The sequence below is a fragment of the Artibeus jamaicensis genome, unplaced genomic scaffold (genome assembly GCF_021234435.1).
Source record: "Artibeus jamaicensis isolate MK-2021 breed Jamaican fruit bat unplaced genomic scaffold, CSHL_Jam_final contig_558, whole genome shotgun sequence".
Lineage (NCBI taxonomy): Eukaryota > Metazoa > Chordata > Mammalia > Chiroptera > Phyllostomidae > Artibeus > Artibeus jamaicensis.
In genome coordinates, this window is record NW_026521886.1 from 2,132,013 (window position 1) to 2,153,745 (window position 21,733).

Genomic DNA, 21,733 nt, shown 5'->3' on the forward strand with positions numbered 1-21,733 from the left:
GTTAATAAAATGTCTCCTGTGGAAGCCTTTCACATGTCAGAGAGATAAATACAAATTATAAAATGGTAAGAGGGGCATATTTAAAATGTATGGAAACTCAGACAAAGGAGAAATCAATTTTGCCTAAAGGGGAGAAGGAATCAAAAGAAACAAAAGGAACTGGTTGTCAGGAGGGTGAGCTGGTGTGTAAACCAAAAATAGACGCAGAATCTCTCATTATCCACCTGTTCTTACTGGACTGACATAGAGAAATCTGTCAGAAGCCAAAAACCCTATTTGGTTTTAAGTATTTTCTAAAACTCTTTTTTAGTTTTGTATACAGTTATCTTGTCTTCTATGGAAAACAAGCAGTAAGAGATCAAGATGAACATATTATTTGAGATGATGTACCTAGAAAGTTACAGCTATTCAGAACTCTGAAGTTGGCATGGCAATAGAAATAGATTTGAGGGACCAAATTCTGAGTAATTGAAATGTACATCTAATGAAAGGTCCAAATGCCTGAATTAGTTTATACTGAAATCGTAAAATTTTTGTTGAACTTGCATGGAAATTCTGAAAGGACTGTCGACCTCTTTTTGAAGGCTTCTTCTAGGAGGAAGTTCCATCCCCAGGCGCCACACAAAAGGAAGACCCTGCTGTGTTGTTTGTGGATTTAGGTTCCTAAACAACCTCACTTTGCTCATTGCACACCTTAATCTTCATACTATTCTACCAGCCTGACTTTGGTGTTTGCATCTTCTACTCAGTTTAGGTTCCCGTATCTCTCAGATCATGACCTCTCAGCTATATCTTTCCTCTAATCCCAGCACCAAGATTCCTGGAATCTTCTACCTATATGCTATAACCATAAGTAGCCCCCAGCTAGTCCATATTGTCTTTGCCAAAAGGACATCAGCAATTTCAGACTACAACAATCCTCTTCTCTTTTCACTGTTTTATCTTACATAGATATTCTAAAAAGAGGAAGTGAGCCCAGGGTACTCACACTGCTCTAAAATACAAAGGCTCCCTAGAGCCTTAGAATTGATGGCTTAATATCACTACCTCCACTGAAGACAGAGATTCTCCACTTTAAAATCCTATGTAACTAATATAAAATCCAGGCTAATCTGTAGCTCCATATCAGCACACTGTCATATTAAAGAGATATCAGATGTTCAGCAGCCAAAATAACTGAAAAGTAATTCAAAGTTTTAGCTTAGCCCTTCAAAAATATCTTATTTAGGAAGTAAGAACTTATCATAGTAAGATTTTGTTAAAATTTTTTCTCTTTTGCGTTCTGACCAAGATGGAGTTGTAGGTAGAAACCCTTCACTTCCTTGTACAACCAAAAGAAGAATACCAACCAATCTAAAATCAATAAGCAACCAGAAGTGCCAGAAAATCAAACTGCATGGAGCTCCAACAACCAAGAAATTAAAGAAACAGCCAACCAGACTGATACATCGAGACAAAGAAATATGACCCAAATGAAAGAATAAAGCAAAATTCCAGAGAAAGAGCTGAGGCAATGAGGAGATAGCAAACCTATCTGAGGTGGAATTCAAAACATTGGTAATCAAGATGCTCACAGAACTGATTGAGCTTGGTCGAATAGTGAAAGAACAAATGAAGGATACCCAAAGTGAAATAAAGCAAAACCTACAGAGAACCAACAGTGAAGGGAAGGAAACTGGGACTCAAATCAATGATTTGAACCAGAAGGAAGAAATAAACATCCATCTGGAACAGAATGAAGAAACAAGAATTCAAAAAAAATGAGGAGAGGCTTAGGAACCTCCAGGACAACTTTAAATGTTCCAAAATCTGAATCATATGGGTACCAGAAGGAGAAGAGGAAGAGCAAGAAATTGAAAACTTATTTGAACAAATAATGAAGGAAAACTTCCCCAATCTGGCAAAGAAAACAGACTTTCAGGAAGTCCAGGAAGCTCTGAGAATCCCCAAAAAATCAGACCTGAAGAGGAACACATACAGGCACATCATCATTAAATTACCCAAGATTAAGATAAAGAGAGAATCTTAAAAGCAGCAAAAGGAAAGGAGACAGTAACTAACAAAAGAGTTCCCATTAGACTATCAGCTAATTTCTTAAAAGAAACCTTACAGGCAAGAAAGGGCTGGAAAGAAGTATTTGAAGTCATGAAAGGCAAGGACCTACATCCAAGATGACTCTATCCAGCAAAGCTATCATTTAGAATGGAAGGGCAGATAAAGTGCTTCCCAGATAAGGTCAGGTTAAAGGAGTTCATCATCACTGAACCCTTATTATATGAAATGTTACAGGGACTTATCTAAGAAATTGAAGAAGATCAAAAACTATGAACAGTAAAATGACAACAAACTCACAACTATCAACAACTGAACCTAAAAAAAAAAACTAAGCAAGCAACTAGAATAGGAAGAGAATCAGAGAATTGGCCATCACATGGAGGGTCTTCAGTGGGGAGGGGGAGGAGAAGAATGGGGGGAAGTACAGGGAACAAGAAGCATAAATTGGTAGGCATAAAATAGATGAGGAGAGGTTAAGAATGGTATAGGAAACACAGAAGTCAGAGAACTTATATGTACAACCCATGGACATGAACTGAGGGGGAAGAATGCTGGAAGGTTAGGGGGTCCAGGGCAGAGGGGGAATTAAGGGGGGGAGTTTGGAAAACTGTAATAGCATAATCAATAAAATATACTTTAATTTTTTCTCTTTTCTTTCTCCCTTGTGTCTACTTTTGTTTATACACACATGCACATGCACCCACGCACATGTACACACACAGCCTAGGTAGTAGTGCCTAAAAATAAAGAGGCTTCTTTTCCCTTCAAGATGTGTAGCAGTTGGAGAGGCTGTAAAAATGTGTCATTGTTAGGATTGCCTCTCACTTGTGGATTTTCTTCCTTGGCAACTGGTACTTTTCCTATGTGCTCACTTCAGTAAAATATACTCTGGACATTTTAAAAGTTAAACTACTGAGTGAAGAAACTGTGGAGAAGTAGCGCTGGCTGGGTGGTTCAGCTGGTTGGAGCACTGTCCCATACAACAAAAAGGTTGCAGGTTGAATTCCAGGTCAGGGCATATACCTAGTTCATGGATTCAATCCCCAGTCAGGGGTGCATACAGCAGGCAAATGATCGATGTTTCTCTCTCACATCGATGTCTTTCTCTCTCCTTCCTTTCCTCTCTCTCAAAGATCAATGAAAATATGCTGGGGTGAGGAAAAAAGAAAGGAAGGAAGGGAGGGGGTGGGGGAGGGAAATGAAAAGAAAGGAAGGAGGGAGGGAGGAAGGAAGGAAGAAATTGTGGAGAAGTAAACATGAAGTAGCAATTAATTAACAGGACTCCATGTTTCTGATGAGTTCTGCTCTTGCACACTGGTAACCAGACTCAGCAAACTTTAGTCCCAGGCTGACTAGGTCACTTTTTAGCCTCAAAATTCAGAGCAGTCACCCTCTCCTTGCTGACCCCAGCTCCACATGTTAATCTTGGATCATAACTGGGTCTCTACAGCTATCTTCATTCAAACTTAGCATTGGATTCTCTGGGATTCTGGCCAGCGCCCAGTATCAGTTCCTCTTTGACCATGGTCTTCTATCAGCTTTCCTGAGCGGCTCCTTCTCCTGCTCTCTGTCTGGCTTTTAAGCCTTTCTCAGCTGAGTTGCCCCTGGAGAGTTATTGTCTTGGTTGCTGGGGCAGCACTACAGACTGTTTCCAGTCATACTTCCAGGTACTCTCTAATTTTTCTAATACTTTGCTTCTGTATCTCTAAACTATTTCTAGTTATCATGCTGTTCTCCACAAAGAGTGGACTTCTGTCTGCAAGTATTCCAGAGAGCCCTTGATTAATCTATCCCAAATAGCTGCATGGCTAGCATTCCATTCATACCAGGATGGCTCCTATCTCATGCAGTCTAGAGAATGCTCAGAACCACATATATTTGGGGAAACTAGTTTCTACCAGAACATGTGTGAAACTATCTAAGGACTTCATCATCGATATCAAACTCACCATTGATAAGCTGCAGGGAGTCAGGATCTGGATTCAAAGAGGAGTTCCTCAGCAAAAAATTTTGATGCAGAGTCTCAGCAATATAATCTCTGAAGTTACTAATTGTATAGGCAGCGGTGGGTTTATCATCCAGTTCCACAAGACCATGGTTCTCCACCTTGTTGGAGTGAAGGCTGATCAAGTCCCAGGTGGTATTGCTGATGACCTCACCATTGAAGGTAACTTCATAGTGAACATCTGTGCCACTGTGGAAAGAGGCAACAGCTTAGGCCCTGCTAAGGGAGCACAAGGGCAGGAGCTATGAACCCGGAGAGAACAAACATTAGACCTAGAGAGCGAGTCTCAAAAAACATGGTTTCCACCACCATCCTGTAGAAGCAAAATGGTTCCCAAACCTAAGCATAAAAATAAAGTACTCCTGCCTCTGAACTTATTTATGTATTCTTATATATTCCTTGATTATAGGCTTGGTTGTTTTGTAAAAAAAAGATTGTGTTTGCAGTGACTGCCTTTCGGTTTCTTCTTCAGTTTCTATCACCAGTGTTCAGCTTGGTGCCTGGGACTGAGAGGTACTCAGTACCTATTAAACGAACAGAAACCTATACTTATCTGAATATAAAAAGAAAACTGCAGCCTAATGAAGGTATTCGCATACCTGAAGAAAAAGTATCAACATAATGACGATGGTCTCATGGCGTCTGGGAAAAATGTGCAGTCCTTCTCACCAGTGTATTGTGGCTTCCTCATGAGGCAGATCCCTAAACCGTGGACACCTATGACAGGCTGGCATGGCTTGACAATACCGGCCACTAAAATCACCAACTTCCTTTTTCAGATTTCAAGTTTGCCAAGGGCACTTTTGATCAGATTTTCCAATGGAAAAAGAATGCATAAGCCAGCTAATGCGATAACTGGTCAATTGGCAGATCCATTTCTCCCATGAAATAGATCAATTGGCAACCTAGAAAATGCAGTGTATTCTGTGGTTTGGGAAGCCACAACACTGACCTTAAGGAGACCTCTCCCAGTGCTGGACCTGCCCTGGGCCTGCTGGCTGCAAGTGACATCCTTCACCTGCCATTGAAGCAGCCAGGCCTTTCTGAATTTCCTGTTTCACTCTGAGTAATTTCAGTAAGGTTTTCCTCCCAGATCTGATAAGCTTCCACTTCCAATGGGGCAGTTTGGGTACTTTAAATTGGTAACTGAGCATTTTGACACCTGCTGCTCTAAATGGTAAGACATCTGCTTGTCATCTATAATGTCCCTCGACCACTTAATTTTTCATGTCAGCATATGTTGATTCATGTGTAATTTCTGAAATTTTTTTTGTAGAGAAATAAATTCAGTAAAATATGCTAAAATAACCAAATGATGGCTCCAACGTGGAATAAAACAGTAAGAGGGCCACCTACTGGTCGAAACTTGCTACACCAGATGTGTCTGCAGCATCTAGCACAATGCCTGGCTCACAGCAGTTCAATAAATATATTTGAAAATATTGAAAAAACAAATGGGTGATTTTATTCACTAATACAGGGAGACAAGAAAACTGAGTTTATACCACTTAAATGACAGTATGTGATATTCCTTACTTAATCCAAAGGATTTTTAGTTTCTAAATATGAAAGAGTAATTTTTTACCCTAAAAAGTACACATATTTTCGTCATACAATTGTGTCTTCTGAGTAATAATTTAGAGACATGGCTTCATAGCCAGAACCCAACCCTGTGAACATGGGCACGTTCTTCCCAAGCTCTGCGGAATGGACCATGCCTGTATCCACAGACAGCTGGACTTCTCCGGGGGTCTTTCCACAACACAGTAGCATGTTACCATGGATCCGCAACCATGGAGCCACAAGGAAACACTGGACAAGAAAAGGCTGTACCAGTTAGCACCTGAGTGGGCTTCTGGGCCATGAGAAAATCAGAAAAGGAGAGGCAAGCCTTCACTGGGAGCCTATGATGTGCCTTCCATGGCACATCATGGAAGGCACATCATGGCACCATGGCACACCATGTATATTTATCTTTGTAAATATACAGAGATCAAGAGAAATATTCGTGGATCAAGAAATCTATGCAAATCAGGAAGTCTGGGTTAGATTACTGGCCTTACTTTTTATTAGCAAAATAAAATTTGTCTCCCAAATGTTTCCCTTGAACATTTAAAAATAACACTTCTATTATGATCTACTTTGTCTAGTGATGATAAATTAACTAAAGAAGATAAAAATCCTCAGAGAGATGCTGCAATTTATTACCTTTGGGGGTTTTTTCTTAAAGATTTTTATTTATTTATTTTTACAGAGAGGGAAAAGGAGAAAAACATCAGTGTGCCAGAGATACATAGATCAGTTGCCTCTCATATCCCTACCTAAGAATCTGGCCTGCAACCCAGGCATGTGCCCCACCAGGAATCAAACCATCCACCCCTGGGTTTGCAGGCCGACACTCAATCCACTGAGCCACACCAGCCAGGGCACCATATTTTTATCCTGAAAAGAAAACTCAAAGAAATACTTGAGGTATCAGGAAACTAACTATTCTCAGAGCCAAGCACTTTACTGTGACTCAGAATAGACTGAGTTCTGGCGTGGCAAATGGGGTACGGAAATGGTGACAGAATAGAAGAGAGCCAGGAGGCCCAGAGAGTGCCTAAGAAGCCAAAAGCACGCTGGTAGACAAACATGATCTGATTGAAGAGAGCTGTGCCAGCTCTCTGCACTGACAAGTCCAAGGTAACCAACCAGCACGAACCATCTGTCATCTTTCATCTTTCAAACTAGACTGAAACACCTGCTTTAAAGAGGGAAGTTTCTCTGTCTACCGCTCTTTCCAGAGATTTCAATCACATGGAGGTGAAACTTACCCTATCTCATTCTCTCATCTCCAATGCCCTTGTTGGCTATTTGACATCCACAGATTTTAAATAGAAAAAAAAATGCAACCCCCATCACATTAAGATTAATCAAAATAATTTTAAAAAAAGATTAATCAAAATAAAGATATTTCAGAGAAACTTTTTGGGAATCACCCTGCCTGGTTTCAGGAGCTGTAACCCCCCTATGGCTAAGGCTGAGTGAACGACCTTCAGACCAGAAGCCACTGAGGAGACGAATCTTATCTCCCTGGCGGGGGCACTCCTTTTATTTCACCCTACCTGGCCCCTAGTGCTTGCTTGCTTAGACAATGATGGGTAAGATTCCTCAACAGAGGGACAACCTAAGACAGGCATGATCATAGGGGCCCTCAGGGAAAGACTTGGGGGGCTATAGAAAAAGGGGGTGATGGACCCTTGCCCCTAGGCTTTTCCATAGCCTGAGTCCTCATTCTGTCTGTAAGAAGTCTCCTAATGTCTTGGCTGCCTTACTCCCCCTTCCTGACTTAAGCCTGAAATACTGCTGGAGGTGGGTACAGCCCTGTGCTGGAAAGGGCAGGTTCCCTAGGGGTATCAGGCCTAAGAAAGAATACATAAAATCTTGTGAAGCCTACTTTGCTAATACCCTCAATTTAAATAACAAGGAACCAAGCAGGAAATGAGTTTGTTCCCCAAAGTTTTATGGCCCTTCTACTATCAGAGTTCTTTGATTGTTATCTATTGTTTAATCATTTCTGTGTCACAATGATTGATGAGCTTTACTCCTGTGCAAATTGAATCCAATAAAAGCTTGTCAAGGCAAGGGCTGGGTGCTCTCCTCTTGAGAGAGTGGCCGTGCTGTCTCTTTTCCTCCACAGGACTTGACGGTCCATGTCAATGTATCTCGTCTCACCCATAACGCTGCGGACACTGCATTCAGTGTCCGCAGAAACTCAGATATCCCTTCTTCTATGAAACTTCTATTAAGAAGAAGAGATACACTTACAGAGTCTGGAACTGAATTTTTGAAGTGTGTACACCAGGCAAATATGTTGTTGAATCACTTCAATGAGTCCTACTAACTTAACATAATGTGTGCATCTTGAAAGGGGTAGAAAGCAAACAGAAGATTTCATATGCATATAAATGTTTATGCCTATAATATTTTGTTATGTTTATAACATGTAATGTTTATAAATGTCTAGAAAGAGATTATGTATCATGTAAACAGACTATTTTTGTGCCATGCATTCATTAATACACAGCTCAGAATAAAAGTATACCAAAAAGTTATATATTAATTTCATCAACTGCCCAGTACCTGACAATACTGAACAGTTTTGGAAATTGTACCTAGAAAATCTAATGGCTTCATATTGAATTGTTGTCTGTGTCCCTAGAAAGAACTTAGCACTCAGCAACCAGATATTCTTCTTTTGATCATGGGTAACGGTAGAGTTTGGGTTGTTGTACATGTTGACAAGGGGGCAGCAGTTAAATAGTCAGGCTTTTGGCTGAGTATAGACTAGCAACACATACACCTTCGATATACACACACAGAGCACTTCACACATACTCAGAGCACAGAAGCCCAAATTTTGATCACCTCAGTCAAAACATCTGATAACTCCCAGTCACATAACTTACAGCAAATTAATTTGCCCCTCTGAGGCAAAATTTCCTCACCGCCAAAATAGAATGAATATTAATTCTCATTTTCACTATCCCACAGGGACATAAAAAAGTAAAATGAAAAAATTTTTTAAATCCAGTACTTTGACATATCTCTGAAAATACTTTTCACTTTTCATTTTTCATTGGAATCCATTTACTGGGTTCCTAGACAATGGATGCCAACAGGTACTAGTTTCTGTAGACACACGGATCTGCCTAATTAGTAGGCACGCAGTAAATACTTGCTAAAATGATATAAACAAAAATGAAGAAGTCAGAAAGTCTTTTCCAAATATAAGGTAAACATGCCCATAGTTAGCCTATGAATACACTTCATAAATTCTATATTATATTTATCAATCTTCCAAGAGAAAGTAAAGTTTCAATAAGTTTAGAATCCAAAGGCAAAAAAAAATGACAAGCAACCTTCACCACAGGTATTGACTATGCTTCCTGTAAAAAATTCTGGAGATCAGCTATTTTTGCAAATGAACTCTTAAAAAGATCAGCTTTCTTCCCTTTATTTACCATTTAAGTGACTTTTGATTGTATTATTGAATGCATAGCATACTTGAAAGTGTTCACATTAATGCAAGTTTTTATTCCTATTTTAAGTTGAGTGTTACTCAACACAGGTGGATCAAAAGTAGGTTTACAGTTGTCTTTATGGGAATAACACAATAATTAGTAAATAATAACACAAGAGGGAACTTTGTTTCACATACTCACAGCTGTAAACCAACATTTGCCCCATCCCCACTTACGAGAACTTGTCGGTTACCAGTCTGTAAGAGAGGTCTGTGCACCACAGCCCATGAGCAAAACCCAGCCTATGGTCCCCAAGCAATGGATTTTATGCTTTTGAATGGTTGAAAAAAATCTAAAGAAAAACATTCTGTAACATGTGAAAAGTGTATGAAATTTCTATTTCAGTGTCTGCAATAAGATTTATTCAAACACAGCCACGTTCATTTGTTTTCAACGCATTGCCTGCATCCATTTTCATCCGAGAGTGGCCGCTGAGCAGCTGCAACAGAGACCATACAGCCTGAAAAGTTTAAAATATCTACTATCCGAACCTTAACAGAAAAATTCTGTAAACCCCTGATCTGTTCGAAGATGGTTGCTGATGCTGGAAGTGATAAAGGATTGAGACAGGCTCCCTTGAACCTAGGTCTACCGCCTTTTCTAAACCAACTGCTCATTCACTGGGTAGCATAGAAAGTACCAAAATGTACTCTACCTGCCATTTTCCTTGGGGGACCTGAAAATAAAAATTGAAAGTGTTAAGCAGATCTCAAAACAGTTACATTTGCCACATAATTCATCAAAGTACAACTTCTTAATATATCTCCTCTGAAATGTTTCTTTTAAATGAAAATGTGTGCATAGTATCAGAAGCTATCAAATTCTGGTGGGTTTCAGGAAGTGAGCAAAGGTGGAGAACATGTTCTATTTTAAAATAAATAGTGTTTACTATCTTTAAACTTTATTAAAATGCTTTTAAAATAATTCATATAAGCTTATCTTTATAAATAAATTTTTTCAGTAAGTCGGCAGGGGACTCCAGTAGTTGGCATCAACAAAATTGGAAACACTTTTGGGGAGATATGATGTGTTATTATAGTACTGAAATAAATGAAAAATCAGGTGATATACAATAAAGTTCTAAGGGGCTGGAAAAGGCCAGGACTGACTAACCTATAGGATATCGCATAGCCTTTAATATTTATTTATTAATAAAGCAAAGAGCTATAAAGTCAACCATTTGTTTCAAATTTATAAGCTAATTTACAGGTTCTCTGACTCTGGGCTCAAACTTCATCCCTTTAAACCTGTTTGCTTCTCTTTGAAATGAGTACTACTAATAATATTTATTCTGAGAGTACTGGAGATTAAGTGAGCTCAGGAATGTGAAGGTCCTAATGCAAAGTATTCACTCAATGTTCACAGGTATTGTACAGCATGGCTTAAGCAGGGAAGAAATGCCTTCAAAAGAGGTCTCTGATTTACTCAGAACTATTATGTTAGAAAAGAAGGTGAATGCAGAGTCGCCTTACATCAGGAGCTCCAAGTCACCTCAATGGAACACTGACAAGCTTTAGTAGGACTTGAAGTCACACCTAATCTGACTACAGGCACCCCTCAGTGCCAAATAACAGTAGTGGAACATGCCAGCAACAAGGTGGAGACATGAATTCCTAAGTTCTTACCCTGGCCCCACTTCAAATCCAGTATGCATTATTGTACTACTAGATATACAGGGTCCAGCAGCAGTAAGGCCTGTTTGAGTGCGGTTGGCAGGGTAATAACATGGGTGTAATAATTTATACTTTTAATTTGAGCACTTCATCTAAAATGTCATATGGTGTGCTTCAGAGTTATGTTATATAACTCTGATACTGTTATGTTATAGAATTACATGCTTACAATTTTGTAATAAAAGATTTTGTAAAAAAAAATGATGCATTATTTGTGCTGGACCCTGTAGTATACATTATTATTATTATTATTATTTTCAGATTTAGTATACAGATCTTGAATACATTATTTTGCCTTTTGCTAACTTAGTTTTCTCACCTGAAATACTAGCATTAGAAATGTAAATTTACCAGAAGTAGCATTAAAATACAGCATTCAAATGATTTTGAATTATTGTTGTATATAATGTACACTAAAGGATACTGTACTTGATATAAACAATGCTACTAAACATGCATTTTTAAAGGAAGTCTATTTACCTGAAGTCAAGTACACGGATGTCCTTATAACCCGGTAACCCAGTAAATGCATGTTCAACCTGTTAAAAATAAAAATAAAAGGTATTACTATGTGGAAATGTGGAAAAGGATGCAGCAAATAATACTTTAAGAAATAGAATATAAAGTATACTGTTTACAACTCTTAGAATCTTGAATACATACACAGATACACATGGATCCAAAAGTTATTAAGAAAATTTTAATAATTACAGTGTTAGAAAATACTGTTTACGACAACACTAATACAGTTTATTATTTTGTCTTTTAAGTTTCTAATATGCTTTAATATTAGTTTTTGTTCAAAGTATAAAAAGCATGCATCGTATTGGCAAAGCACTGTTTTTTCCCTTACATGGTGAAATGTGAAAAAAAAAAAGCATTATTTTCAAAAGAAGCTATAATAGTATTTTTAAATATCATAGTTTGGATTAGAAATCTGGCTTCAACACACACAGTAACAGTCGGGTGCTCATTTCTTAAAAGTGTCTCGTGGTGTCTGTCTCTTGTTCCTACAATACAAGAGAACTGTGGACACAGTCAACATGAGGAAGAGATCTGGCCCTTGCCAGAGTGGCTCAGTTGGTTAGAGCACTGTCCCGTACACCAAAAGGTTGAGAGTTCACTCCTCTGTTGGGGAGCACCTGGGAGGCAACCAGTCAATGTTTCTCTCTCACATTCTCTCTCTCTCTCCTTCCTCTCTCTCTCAAATCAAAACACATATTTTTTCAATTCTTTAAAAAATTTGTAGGCCTGGATTAAGCCCCCAGGAGAGAGGCCTATGGAGATTATGAATCAGTGACTGGGTAACTTCACTGGTCGAAAGATCTGTTCATGAGCATCCCATCTGCAGGAACCAGTTTTATTACTGTCTTTCGCATCCCACCAAGTAAATCAGTATCTGCTTAGTGACTGGAGCAGGAAAAAAGGAATTCTAGTCTGGACTAAACATCTAAAAATAATCGTGTTATGCACAAATACCAAATGTTTAACAGAATTTAACATTTAATCTACCACATTCTGGAAGATTTGATCCAGATAAGTCCTCTGAGGCCAACAGCGGAAGAAGGGAAGCAAGTTGTCAGTGGACTTTGGGAACTATTAGTGGAGCTTTAGGCATCTGCTTCTAAAACCAAGCCCTCATATAATCAGGAGAGTATCATTTTTAAAAAGTCTGGGTTTCAAACAAAACATAAAGTCATAGACACACAGAATGTTTTGATGGTTGCCAAATGGGAGATGGGTTTGGTGGGTATGAAAAAGGTGAAGGGATTACTAAGTACAATTGGTAGTTACAGAACAGTCTTGGGGATGTAAAGCACAGCATAGGGAATATAGTGAACAATATTGTAATAACTGTGTATGGTGGCAAGTGGGTACTACGTTTATTGGGGTGATCACTTTGTAAGTTATGTAAATGTCTAACCACTATGCTGTGGAGCTGAAACTAATATAATATTGGATATCATTATAATTGAAATAAATAAGCAAACAAATAAATTTTGGTTCACTGAATATCTTCATGCCTTAAGAATAAAGAATCCAAACACATGCAACTTTCTGACTATAATAATTTGCTTTGTTTATTCTCTGAGAAGAGAGTCGTGCTATAATTCTTAGAGGTGGGGGTCGGGATGGGACCCTCAGGACAAGGAATCTGAAGACTGAGGGATAAATTCCCGGCTGTTTTTGCTGGGAAAGGGGCTGTGTGTGTCTCTTTTCTAAAACTAATGCTGCCCTGCTCACCAACCACATCAGCTTTTGTAAGATTAAAATGAATGTAGCTGAAAGTACTCCATTAACTGTAAAATGTATAATTGCACATTATTATTATTACTAAACTCATCTTACTTTAAGCTTTGCCATCTCTTGAGTCTAAATACATAGAGAGTCTAATCCATCATATCCAGTTAGTTACTTCACAGGTGTTCGGTTGTACAAAGTCACTCCACTTTACTAACATCAAGATTAATAATAGGTACCAGGTACTGAGTGACCGCTGTGTGCTTAGTGCTTTGCAGTGTTACTTCTAATCCTTGCAACAATCCCAAGAGATACATATTTTCTGGATTTTATAGATGAGAAAACTGAGACTCTTATATGTCAACTAACTTGCCCCCTGGTACTACATTAGGTAAGTGACTGAATCAGAATTTATTTAATTGAAATCTAACACCAAATTCTGTATTTTTCTCATTGAATCTCATGTCTCTTCCTCTTTCCCCTGACACACAATAAATGCAGCTGAGAACTAGAACCAGGACTGAGAATCAGTGAGGCCCACCACAACTTCTCACCTAAGTTAGGATGAAGGGGGCTCTGCATGACACAAAGAAAGCAACACTCTGACAACAAGGTGTGATCTGATTTCCCCTTCCACTCCTAGAAGCTGAAATGACCATGAACAAGTTACTTAACCTCCGGGGCCTCACGTGTGAAATGGAAGCACGCACCCACAAGGCTGCCGTTGGCAAGCAGGACACCCAACCGCCTACAGAACACGAAGCAGTGTGCCAGGACCCTGTCTGTGCTCAGACTGTGGCTGGCTTCCCTCTCTGATGTCACACGTGGCGTTGTCCCAAGCTTATCTTATGCTTACTCTTCACCTCATGAAAAGAAGAAAGGAGGGGGAGGAGAAGAAGGAAGAAGGAAGGAAGAAGGAAGGAGGACGGGGGTAGGAGGAGCTCCTGAACCTCAATACCCCAAGCAGGCTTTGTTTTTTCCTCTGTGTGTCCTCCAACACTACCTAAGCAATAATATTGAAGGAGCAATCCCTGTGACTGTGCCCTGCAGGCAGAGAGCTTGAGGGACGGACCCCTTCTGTTTGTAGTAAACATGGAGAGAGGACCTTTCGGAGACTCGCCCCCAGACGCTGCTGCTCCACACAAAGATGGGCCACGTGTGGCTACTGGCAGACATTTGGTTCCAGGTGGAGGGAGAGGGGATGCGGAGACAGGCCAGGGAAGGAACTGTTTCAAGGTAGGCCCAGACTCTTCATTACCTTCAAAACACCTCAAGCCAACAGCTGCCTACCTCCTAAAGTCTTCACTGGAGATGTTTTTCAGTGTTTATTGGATGACCTCTAAATATGCGGTACATTTGTTTACCCAAACACTGAGGCTTATTAACGGTTCTTTAATCCAAGGGCAGAGAAAGCCAGACAGCTGATCTAAGACATTGTCCAATGCCAGGGTCCACTGGCCTGGCTGACATTTCTTCCACATTCCACACACCTCACAACTTGGCCACACAGCTAGGAAAATTAATCGTCTGGCCTACATGCCGGTGTCTGATGGCTACAATGATGCTGCGTGGCTGGGAGGTGCATATTTTTATTTCTCATCTAGACACAGTGTCTAGGGAAGGAAATTAGTCCAAGGTAATGGAATTGAAAAACGTGGCCAAGAAGAACCTCCTTGAGAGGGAATGGAAGAAGTAAACAGGAAGGAATGGTGTGTCCTATTAACTGGGCAGGGAGGGAAGATGGGCACTCAGTGCCTTACCACCAGGGACATGAGAAGGGAGACAAGCATGGTCATTTTCGATGGAACGAACCTTGAGTTCAAGCCCTATATAGAATTCTTCCAGAAGGAAAGTTGTGGGCTAGTCTAATTTAATGTTTCCTAAAGAAAACACTACATTGTATCTAGTTTCTCAAAGATGCTCATTTCTCCAAATACTGGTAAGTTAAAAAACCATGCCATGAAACACATTCTCCCTTGGCTTTGCAGCAAAAGTTGGAAACAGCATTTATTTGTTAGATGGTGAATGTATGAAGATTTTGTTTCAATGAAATGACTCATCTGTCTTGCTATGAATTTTTCACAGAGCTTTCTGAAGAAATGGCTAAGTCACCACCGATGAATCGAGCAGATGGAGAACTTGAGTCCTAAACCCTCCTTTGAGCAATGTTATGAATATGGGAAATTTACAACCCAAGAAAACTGTCTTGCTTCAGGGAAAAAAAAGAATAAAAACAAACCAAAGTCACCCACCTCTGAAATAAACTCTTCTACAAGGCTCTGGCGGTGGGAGCTCGAGGGATCCTGCAGCTCTTCCTCATACTGCTCCCCTAAAAGGTGGATACTGAATTCTGCAATCTGCTCCGCTGCTGGTTTTATAGACTCTTCTCTCACGGTCTCAATTTCGTTGCTAATCTGAATTTTTAGGGAAAGAAAAATAAATGTTAATGTTTACTTATTCAGTCAACAAATACATATTGATGGCCTATTGTATGTCTGATGCTATGCCAAAGACAATTTCTGATGATCATTTTTTATACATGGTTTGACTTTGGTACTAACTGGGTGGACTTCAAGACGTAGGTTAACATTAAAATTATGGTACATTTGTACATTCCTTTGAACACACAATGATCAGTTCAGAGAAAGAGAAAATTTTTCAAAGATAACCACCAAGTTTGAACATCTGTAAGTTAAAATTCAGTTGACCATGCTAAAACTATCATCTAAAAATAGGTTAGAAGCATGTTTCTCAACACAGTTTATATTTTTAAAAATTCTTTGATGTACTGGTTAATGGATGAAGGCTGGGTTCTCAAATCTGCTTCTGCATTAATCGATTCTAATATGTCATTGTAGTTTAAGTATGTGAAGAAAATCTAGCCGTACAGAAATGTATTGCAGAAGAGAGGAATATATTAACAGCCTTTTCAGGTCACTGGATTTTAGGTGCAACACCAAGCTCTACAGAAACAGGTGGTAGTTTCCAAATGGTTTGCTGCCACGTGGAATCTGAAACCATATCAGCAAATTTTTGTAATGTGTATTATTAGAATCCACGTCTTCTAGTGGCCAAAGCTGGCATAATGAGAGCAACAAAATGAATATTGAATTATAATCCAAAGAATAAAATAAACATCCATGTACCTGTACTAACATGACTTAATAAACAAATGTATAAGAAGTTACAATAGTTCCTCACTATAGAATTCCAATTAATAAATGTGGAAGGGATGAGGGAAATAGAACATCACTAGTAAAACATACAGTAATAACTGCTGCATGCAAGATGCACCCAAGTTCATCTATTCCCAGACCCTCCATTCTGATGCACGAGAAAGCCAGGAAGCAGAGCTGGCCTGTGGGCTCATAGCAGCCAATGGCAAACTCAGGAAGAGAACACAAGACTTTTTTCACTGCGTCATTTTCATCCCTGATGGAACATATAATCAGCACTTTAAAAACTTTAGGAGATCCCACCATCACTTTTTTTTTAAAGATTTTATTTATTTATTTTTAGAGAGAGGGGAAGGGAAGGAGAAAGAGGGAATGAAACATCAACGTGTGGTTGCCTCTCGCACCTTACTGGGGATCTGGGCAGCAACCCAGGCATGTGCCCTGACTGGGAATGGAACCAGTGACGTTTTGGTTCACAGGTCCACACTTAATCCACTGAGCTACACTAGCCAGGGCCCAACATCACTTCTGATGCTTAAATTCTCTACACAATGTCCCTGACAAATGGCTGCTCATCCCCAATTTGAAATGGCTCTGATGAAAAAGAGTCACGACTTTCAAAAGGCAGACCATTCGTTACATTTCCTGAAAAGCTCTCATGGTTAGAAAGTTCTTAATATTAAACCCAAATATAAGCCCTGTAACTGTTACCATTGATCCCAACTAAGTAACCTGGGACACTTACACACAATGCAGCCACCAGAGCCCTTCAGGTAAGTACAGGCAGCTCCCAAGTCTTCCTTGACTTTTCACTAGTTCCTCAACTCCAGACCTTTCTCAGGCCTCTAATGCCTTCCTTAGAGTGTGGTACACACAAGTGAGGTCCGATCCACTAAACCATGGTAGGACTACCACCCCCCTTATGAAAGAACCTATATCTGCATTATGCAACCCAAAACCACACCAGCTTTTGCCAGGTGCACTGCTCCCCAGTAACTGTATCATACGGCTGATTCATACTGAGAATAACATCAACAAAAACCCTTGTCTTAAACAGAATTTTGTACAAGACTCTGCATTTTTCCATGTTAAATTTTACCTCACTAGATTTGAACAGAAACTTCCAATTCCACTAGTATTTTAAAAGAAATATGTTTAGTAACCTTGTTGCCACAGAATGCCTAAAATGCTGAGTAATTATTTTTCAATCCTTTTAATGCATAGATCACTTGCAAGAAAGAAAACCACAAGGGGTCAAGGAAGAGTAGAAGAATCCAGAGAGGTGGTTTAGTGTTGTACGTGTACATGGTGTACCTGCTGATCCCCTGAGGCCCAGTTGCCATTTTTGCCACAAAGGGACAGGACACAAAGTGGAAGGCCTGTACATGCTGAATGTCAGATCCATAGAGCAAGGATTCTAAAAACTCGGTAGGCAGTTTGAAACAAATTAGTCTAAGTTGAAGGAGGAATTAATGAACTGAAAGACATACTTGAATGCAACACAGAAAGACAAAGAAATTAGTTATTAAAGAGTAATTAACAACATGAGAGATAAAATGAAAAAGTCAGACATATCTAATCCTAAGAGATAACAGCTGAGAATTTCTTTTATAGCCATTTTTTGTGAAACTGCAGAGTCCCGAATGCTGTGTAGTATTTTACATATATACAGTATATGGGATTTACAGTATCTGGGATTCTGCAGTTTCACAAAAATCGGTAGAGGAGTATACTTATGTCCATTTATTTTTCCTTGGAGTTGATGTATTTCCTTCATCTGAGGCTTTACACCTATCATAAATTCTGAGAAATTCTCAGCCGTTATCTCTTATGATGATAAATAAGTAGATACATCTTAAAAATAGACAAGGAATACTTTAAAAGGGGGAACTCCTTTCAAGGAGTTCACACATCCTGCAACAAAAGAGCCCCCATGCAGCCCTGGCTGGTGTAGCTCAGTGGACTGAGTGTGGGCCTGTGAAGCAAGGGGTCACTGGTTCGATTCCCAGTCGGGGCACGTGCCTGGGTTACAGGCCAGGCCCCCAGTGGGGGACACATGGGAGGCAGCCACACAGTGATGTTTCTCTCCCACTCTTTCTCCTTCCCGTACCCTCTCTAAAAATAAATAAATAAAATATATATATATTTTTAAAAGAGCCCCCATGCAGTTAAATTAGTGTATTATTTGAAGTTCACTGTATTTATTTATGTATTTATGCTTAAGTTTACTGCATTATAAACTATGTATAGTTATTCCATTAATGCATATTTCACTTTTTCAAATAATCCTTTTTGTTGTCTTATAGAGTCTCAAGTTAAAGAATCCCTTGATGGGAAGAATAGGAGCTCCATTTGCTGGTGTGTGCCTTTAAGGAGTCTGGAATATTTCACAGGAACATCACAAAAGCAGCTGCCTGGTAGGCTGTGGAGAAAGGTTGGTGTAGGAAGGGGAAACCATGAAGATGGCAGAGTTAAACATGTGACTCTTCACCAATTACAATATTGTTATTTTTGACACATGCGAATGTAATCTCTCTGGAAAAAAAGCAAAAAATAAAATGGCTTCCAAAAAAAAGCTGACGAAAACAACCAGAATAACAATAAACTGACAGTTGAGTTCCCAGTAGCATCAATAAAAGTTAGGAAATAGGGAAATAAAACTTGACAATAAAGAACCTCAAACTAGAATTTAATACAGATTTAAAATATTTTTCTACAATATGAGGATAATAAGGATATTTTTAGATGACCAAAAACTGAGACTGAAACAGTGAGAGATTCTTACTAAAGTAATATCAGGAACATATATTTCAGAAGGAAAATTAGCCTCGAAAAGAAGTCTAAAATCCAAAAAAGAATTTGAATAAAATTATAAACATCATCTACTAGTTTACATAAGTGTAAGACAAACTTTAACTGTATAAAGCAAATATAGTACAGTCTAATTTGTGGGAGTAAGAAAAAAAAGAGAAAAGTAAAATAAAGGAAAAATAACAAAAATACTGAAAATACAATATAAATCAGTATGGGGATCATTTGAATTACAGTGTTCTCATGTTCCCATATTGCTCAGGATAAAGATTTTAAAACACTTAAATTTTGCTAATTAAGTACACATTATAACTTATAGTATAACTACAAACAAAATGGAAATAAAGTATATGATTTCTAAAATGGTAGGTGGAAAAATATACTAGGAAAAACCAAAATGTAAAATTGTATCTTGGGCTTTATTCTGAACTAATTCTCAATTTTGAACTAGGCAACCTAATTCTTCTTAGGTATCTCAATAGTATTTTGTTCTATAAATTGGCTTCAAATCATCCTTTCTGTTTTGGACATTAATGTTCCAACTGATTACACACAATTCCTTCATTTCCACTACAGTGGATTTGATCTATTCTATAAATGTTTCCAGGCCTAAATCATAATCATTCCTCCTCAAGTTCAGAAGTATAGTAACACTTTTTATTCATTCATTCATAAATATTTATCAAATGGTGATTTTTTAGCATCATGAACTTGGGAGACAGTGGTACTGAAGGTAAAAATACCGAGTTGGCCACCAACACGAACGGCCAACGAAATCCAAGCTACAAATGGTCTTTTTCAGTGATAACAAGGGTGGAGGGGCAAAGTGGTTGACTTCTTCTGATTTCACATAAAATAAAATGTTCGAGTTTGGGACGAGAAAATGCCGGGTAACTGAATTGCAGCTTTTTAGGGAATATGTTCAGCATTTGCTCTATATTAAGTAATCAAGGATTTATGAACCTCAAAATTTTTTAAATACATATTGAACAAAACTCCTTACAAAATGTTTCTATCTTCCTGGGCATGTGTATTTTTTAAAAATCTGAATGTGACAGTGAGTCCATGTTGTATAGTGGCCAGGTTACTATTGATAATGATGTATTTGAAAAGCATGGTGCTTCTTGATTTTTAAACTACATAACATCTATATCCTTTCCCACTGAAGAAGAGGAAGCTATCCTACTCGATTTAGGGATATAAGAATGTAGGCAAAAATCCCCATAGAAGACCTGGCTGGTGTGGCTCAGTGGACTGAGTGCCGGCCAGTGAACCAAAGGGTTGCCAGTTTGATTCCCGGTCAGGGCACATGCCTGGGTTGCAGACCAGGTCCCCAGTAGGGGGCACGTGAGAGGCAACCACACATTGTTGTTCCTCTCCCTCTGTTTCTCCCTCCATTCCCCGCTATCTAAAATTAAATAAACAAAATCTTCTTTAAAAATTCCCACAGTAAATCATGTCCCATAGCCTACAAGAGACAGTGAGTGGGATTACCATAATGACAGCTCCCAAGACCCTAAGTCGTTTCATTTACAATCTGAAGCCCTTTCTCACCAAAAGCATGACTCTCCAATGAATCTGATTCTTTTTAAAGTACTGGTTTCAGAATCCAAAATATTCCATAAGGGAATGATGGGAAGTCTTGTGTACTCTTGCAATGGAATAATAATCTCTCCTAACCCTGTTCTCCAAGTTAGAAGCTAAATAAAACAGAGCATCACTCACACTCTCCTCCAGCCTCTCCAAGCCGCTCTCTGAGGTACCTTCATAAGAGGTCACCCCTGGATGTGGAACGCTGAGGACGGCACCTAAGTAGAAAAAGAAAGACATGTGTATGAATCCGGTCCCTAAGTCAGACTTCATATCAGAAAATAAGAAACTGTCTACAAAACCATAAGGCAGTTGCTTTTTCATTCTGGAAATTCTATGCATTCTAACCCTAAGACACATTTGCATGAAGTCTTCCCAGAAGAAGAAATAATTATGATTCATTCATTCACACAACAAACATTTACTGAACACCCAGTATACATCAAACTTCATGCAAGACACGAGGGATACAGGCACAGTTCCTATCCTTAAAGCTTCATTTGTCCCTCTGGTAACGGGGACAAGTACTGAATGAAGTAGCTAGCGCTGCCAGTGAGGGGAAGTGGGAGAAGGTTGGAGTCTAACCATGAATCCATCATTGTTGATGCTGGGCCTCAGTGTGCTTTTTCTCATTTTTTGCATATGTTTGAAATTTCCAATACAGAGAAGCTTTTAAAAAAATGATAATAAAGAAAGCAACTACCAATTTACAGGAAATAGAGAGGTCAAAGGAACATGCTAAAGTACACCACAGAATGCAAGCAAAAAAACCCTTACTCTGGGAAACTGCACAAGACAAATGACAAGTGGTGAGTCTAAAGGTGCCACCTGCTGACGTGAGCAGTGGTGACAGAGTGTTTGCCTCACAATAATTCTTTAGGTTGTGCATTTGTTTTCAGCAGTTTTCTGATCTGTATCATATTCAATAATTAAAGATTTTTAAGTGCCCACAACATAATATCATAAATTTGTTTTTAAATTACTTTTTGTGAGGCTCATAAACAACATACATAGACAGAGAAACACAACACCTTTTAAATGTGAGCTGAAAAACAAGTGCTAGCAAGATTATGTTAAACCAAAAATAATTTTAAGAAAAAAGTATGTAAAGGCACA

The 21,733-nt window shown here is 38.9% G+C and overlaps 1 protein-coding gene across 3 annotated transcripts in view; it reads right to left on the bottom strand.

Annotated features, from left to right (window-relative positions):
- Positions 1-21,733, bottom strand: part of IMPG2 (interphotoreceptor matrix proteoglycan 2) — a 78,078-nt gene that overhangs the window by 27,314 nt on the left and 29,031 nt on the right. For 2 of the 3 annotated variants that reach the window (XM_053670330.1, XM_037131637.2), the window contains exons 7-11: positions 20,753-20,835; positions 15,293-15,454; positions 11,280-11,338; positions 9,782-9,802; positions 4,005-4,249 (exon numbers count right to left, since the gene is read on the bottom strand). In XM_053670330.1, the coding sequence (XP_053526305.1) occupies positions 4,005-4,249; positions 9,782-9,802; positions 11,280-11,338; positions 15,293-15,454; positions 20,753-20,835 (570 nt within the window). The remainder of the gene's footprint in view (positions 1-4,004; positions 4,250-9,781; positions 9,803-11,279; positions 11,339-15,292; positions 15,455-20,752; positions 20,836-21,733) is intronic. The other variant, XM_053670331.1, reaches the window with a different exon arrangement.